The 2,690-nt window shown below is 43.3% G+C and overlaps 1 protein-coding gene across 1 annotated transcript; it reads right to left on the reverse strand.

The window, feature by feature from the left end:
- Positions 1–863: 863 nt before the first annotated feature.
- Positions 864–2,684, reverse strand: FZD10 (frizzled class receptor 10). The gene has a single exon (XM_009706319.1). It carries the CDS (start codon positions 2,572–2,574, stop codon positions 949–951), a length of 1,626 nt encoding a protein of 541 aa, XP_009704621.1. The 5' UTR covers positions 2,575–2,684; the 3' UTR covers positions 864–948.
- Between the last annotated feature and the right edge of the window lie 6 nt (positions 2,685–2,690).

A 2,690-nucleotide genomic window follows, 5' to 3' on the forward strand; every position in this document is an offset into this window, starting at 1 on the left:
ACAAAGCTTCCCTTTGCAGAATCTAGTGCTTCTTGATCTATTCATAGTGAGAATTTGTTTAACAATAGAAAGAGTCAATAAGCCCTTTGGGTCTCTTTGAATTGATACCCCCCCTTTTTTTTTTTTTGCACAAATCAGTCCAAACTTGTATAACATTGGCTTGATTTCCATTAAAAAGCCACAAAATGTAACACTAAAGGGTTTCTGAGGACTAGACCTCTTAGTTCTTTTGTTAAGAGATTTCTTTTGTTGTCTTTATGTACAGCAAAATACTTGTTTCTCTTTTCATGTCATGGTAAGAAAAAAATGTATTGCACATTATTCTTATTCACAAAGTTTGTGTCTGGTGCAGGAAGTTTCTCTTCTAGTGAAAGAATATTGGTGAGCATTATAGATTGAACCCGGTTTTAGGCACTCCAAACCCACTAGGCTGAGATGGGCTGTAAAGGATTTCTCTCTCCTTTTTTTTTTTAAGTTAGGCACGGAAGTTGCTTTCACAGATAGCACACTTACTGAGGGCAGGCCTCTCCGGGACCTTAGTTTCCCTAAAGAGACAGTGCTCACTTTAAAATCAAATCATTGCCCCATAGAACTTGTTACTCAGAAACCTGTAGGAAATCCATCTCAGCTACATGAAAAAGTTAAAAAGGGTGTTTTAAAAAAACAAAACCAAAACAAAACAAACTGAGGGCTGGATGACGTACTTGGCTACAAATTAGTAACAGAAGAGGCTGTTTTAATTCACAACATTTCTTTCACTGAAAACCTTTCCATAAGTACATTTACCTTCAGTTTTTCACCAGGTCCTGAATTCAGCGTGATACATTTTTTGCCTTGAGATATTAAACTGTTCTGACAAGAAAAGCACCATTTATTTTTTAATTTCTGACTGCTACTGTGGACACTTATAAGTCTGTAAGGTGAGATACAGTCTTTTTTAAAACCTGGTCACACACAAGTGGGTGGTTGTAATGTCGATTCATATTTTGCAAGGTGAGTTTTCTGTGGGTTTTGAGGTTTTTTGTAGATTCCGCTACTTGTGATAACACTTGCAGGTTTTCTCCTACTTCTCTTCTTTAATCTTCGACTACAAACATTTTGCCAGGACTGAAGAGTCTTGGAAGTCCAGATCCACATACCACTAGTAATGCCCACAACTAATAACATAAAAATTTTCACCATAAAAATTTCTACTGCTGGAATGGAGTTATTCATCATACAGTCTAAATTTTTAGTCTGATTGTTCATCTTGCATTTCTGTTGAGTTGCCACAATCTTCCAATAATCCATATTAAGTCTTTCATAAAAATAGCAAGCTATCACACAAGTTGCAGGCACTGTATACAAGACGGAGAAGACACCAATCCTGACCATAAGTTTCTCCAACTTGTCAGTATTTTCTCCACCTGTTTTCATCACCCTCCTGATATGAAAAAGGGCCACAAAACCAGAAAGAATAAAAGAAGTGCCAATGATTAGATAACAAGCCAAAGGAACGAGTACAAACCCCGTCAAGGCATTCACATCCATGCTTCCCACATAGCACAACCCTGTCAGCTCATCTCCAGCCACCCTTCTCATAACTAGGATCATTATGGTCTTCACAGCTGGGATGGCCCATGCTGCCAAATGAAAGTAGCTACTGTTTGCTTCAATTGCTTCATGCCCCCATTTTTTCCCAGCTGCTAGAAACCAAGTTAAAGTCAAGATTACCCACCACAAGGAACTTGCCATGCCAAAGTAATACAGAACCAGGAACACAATGGTGCAGCCAGTGCTCTCCAGTCCTTCCTGGATGACATAGAGTTGGCCGCTGTCCCTATCACAGGCAATACTTTCAGCACCCGAAAAGAGGCGAATAATGTACCCCACTGAGTAGACGCAGTAGCACATCGAGAGGAAGATAATGGGCCTCTCGGGGTACTTGAAACGCTGAGGATCTATCAGAAAAGTGAATACAGTGAAAGCGCTGGAGAAGAAGCACAGAATGGACCAGATGGCAATCCAAATGACAGCAAATTGTTTGTCATCCTTGCTCCAGTAAACATCAACCCCTGGAGTGCAGAGCGGCGCGCAGGAAGCACTCTTTTCCACATGGTGGAACTTGCCAGGATTTTCACAGGAGGTTCTGCTGAGGCTGTCCTTATGCTGCTGCAGATCGTGGCCGCTGCTAGGCCGCTGTGGACGAAACATGGGTGGCAGCATGCTGGATCCTCTGGGTGGCTCATCCGATCCATTGTTGGGGGCTTCCATGCACAGGTAATTGGGGTCATTCTTGTTGGGGAGTTTGCTGCAGTCTAAGGAGTCTGGCCATTTAAAATTGAACTGCTCCATAATCGGAGAGCATTTCAGCCTCGCCTGCTCGCACATAACCCTGCAGGCTGGGATTGGTGTGGAAACCTGCTCGGTGCACATAGGGGCATAGAGGGAGCAGAGGAAAAATTTCAGATGGCTGTGGCAACCATACTCCACCAAGGGAGCAAACTCGTGCAGCTGAATGGCAGCTTCCCTTTGGTTTTCGTGTCCCATCAGGTTAGGCATCCTCGTCATGTTGTACCCTATATCCTTGCACATGGGGATTTCTATCGGCTGGCACCTCCCGTCACCGGGGCGGTCAATGTCTATGGAGCTTATCCCCGCGCAGAAGCAGGTCAGCCAGCAGAGCACCAGGAGAGTCCGGACGAAGTTCC

The sequence above is a fragment of the Cariama cristata genome, unplaced genomic scaffold (assembly GCF_000690535.1).
Source record: "Cariama cristata isolate BGI_N322 unplaced genomic scaffold, ASM69053v1 scaffold39008, whole genome shotgun sequence".
In the NCBI taxonomy this organism is placed as follows: domain Eukaryota; kingdom Metazoa; phylum Chordata; class Aves; order Cariamiformes; family Cariamidae; genus Cariama; species Cariama cristata.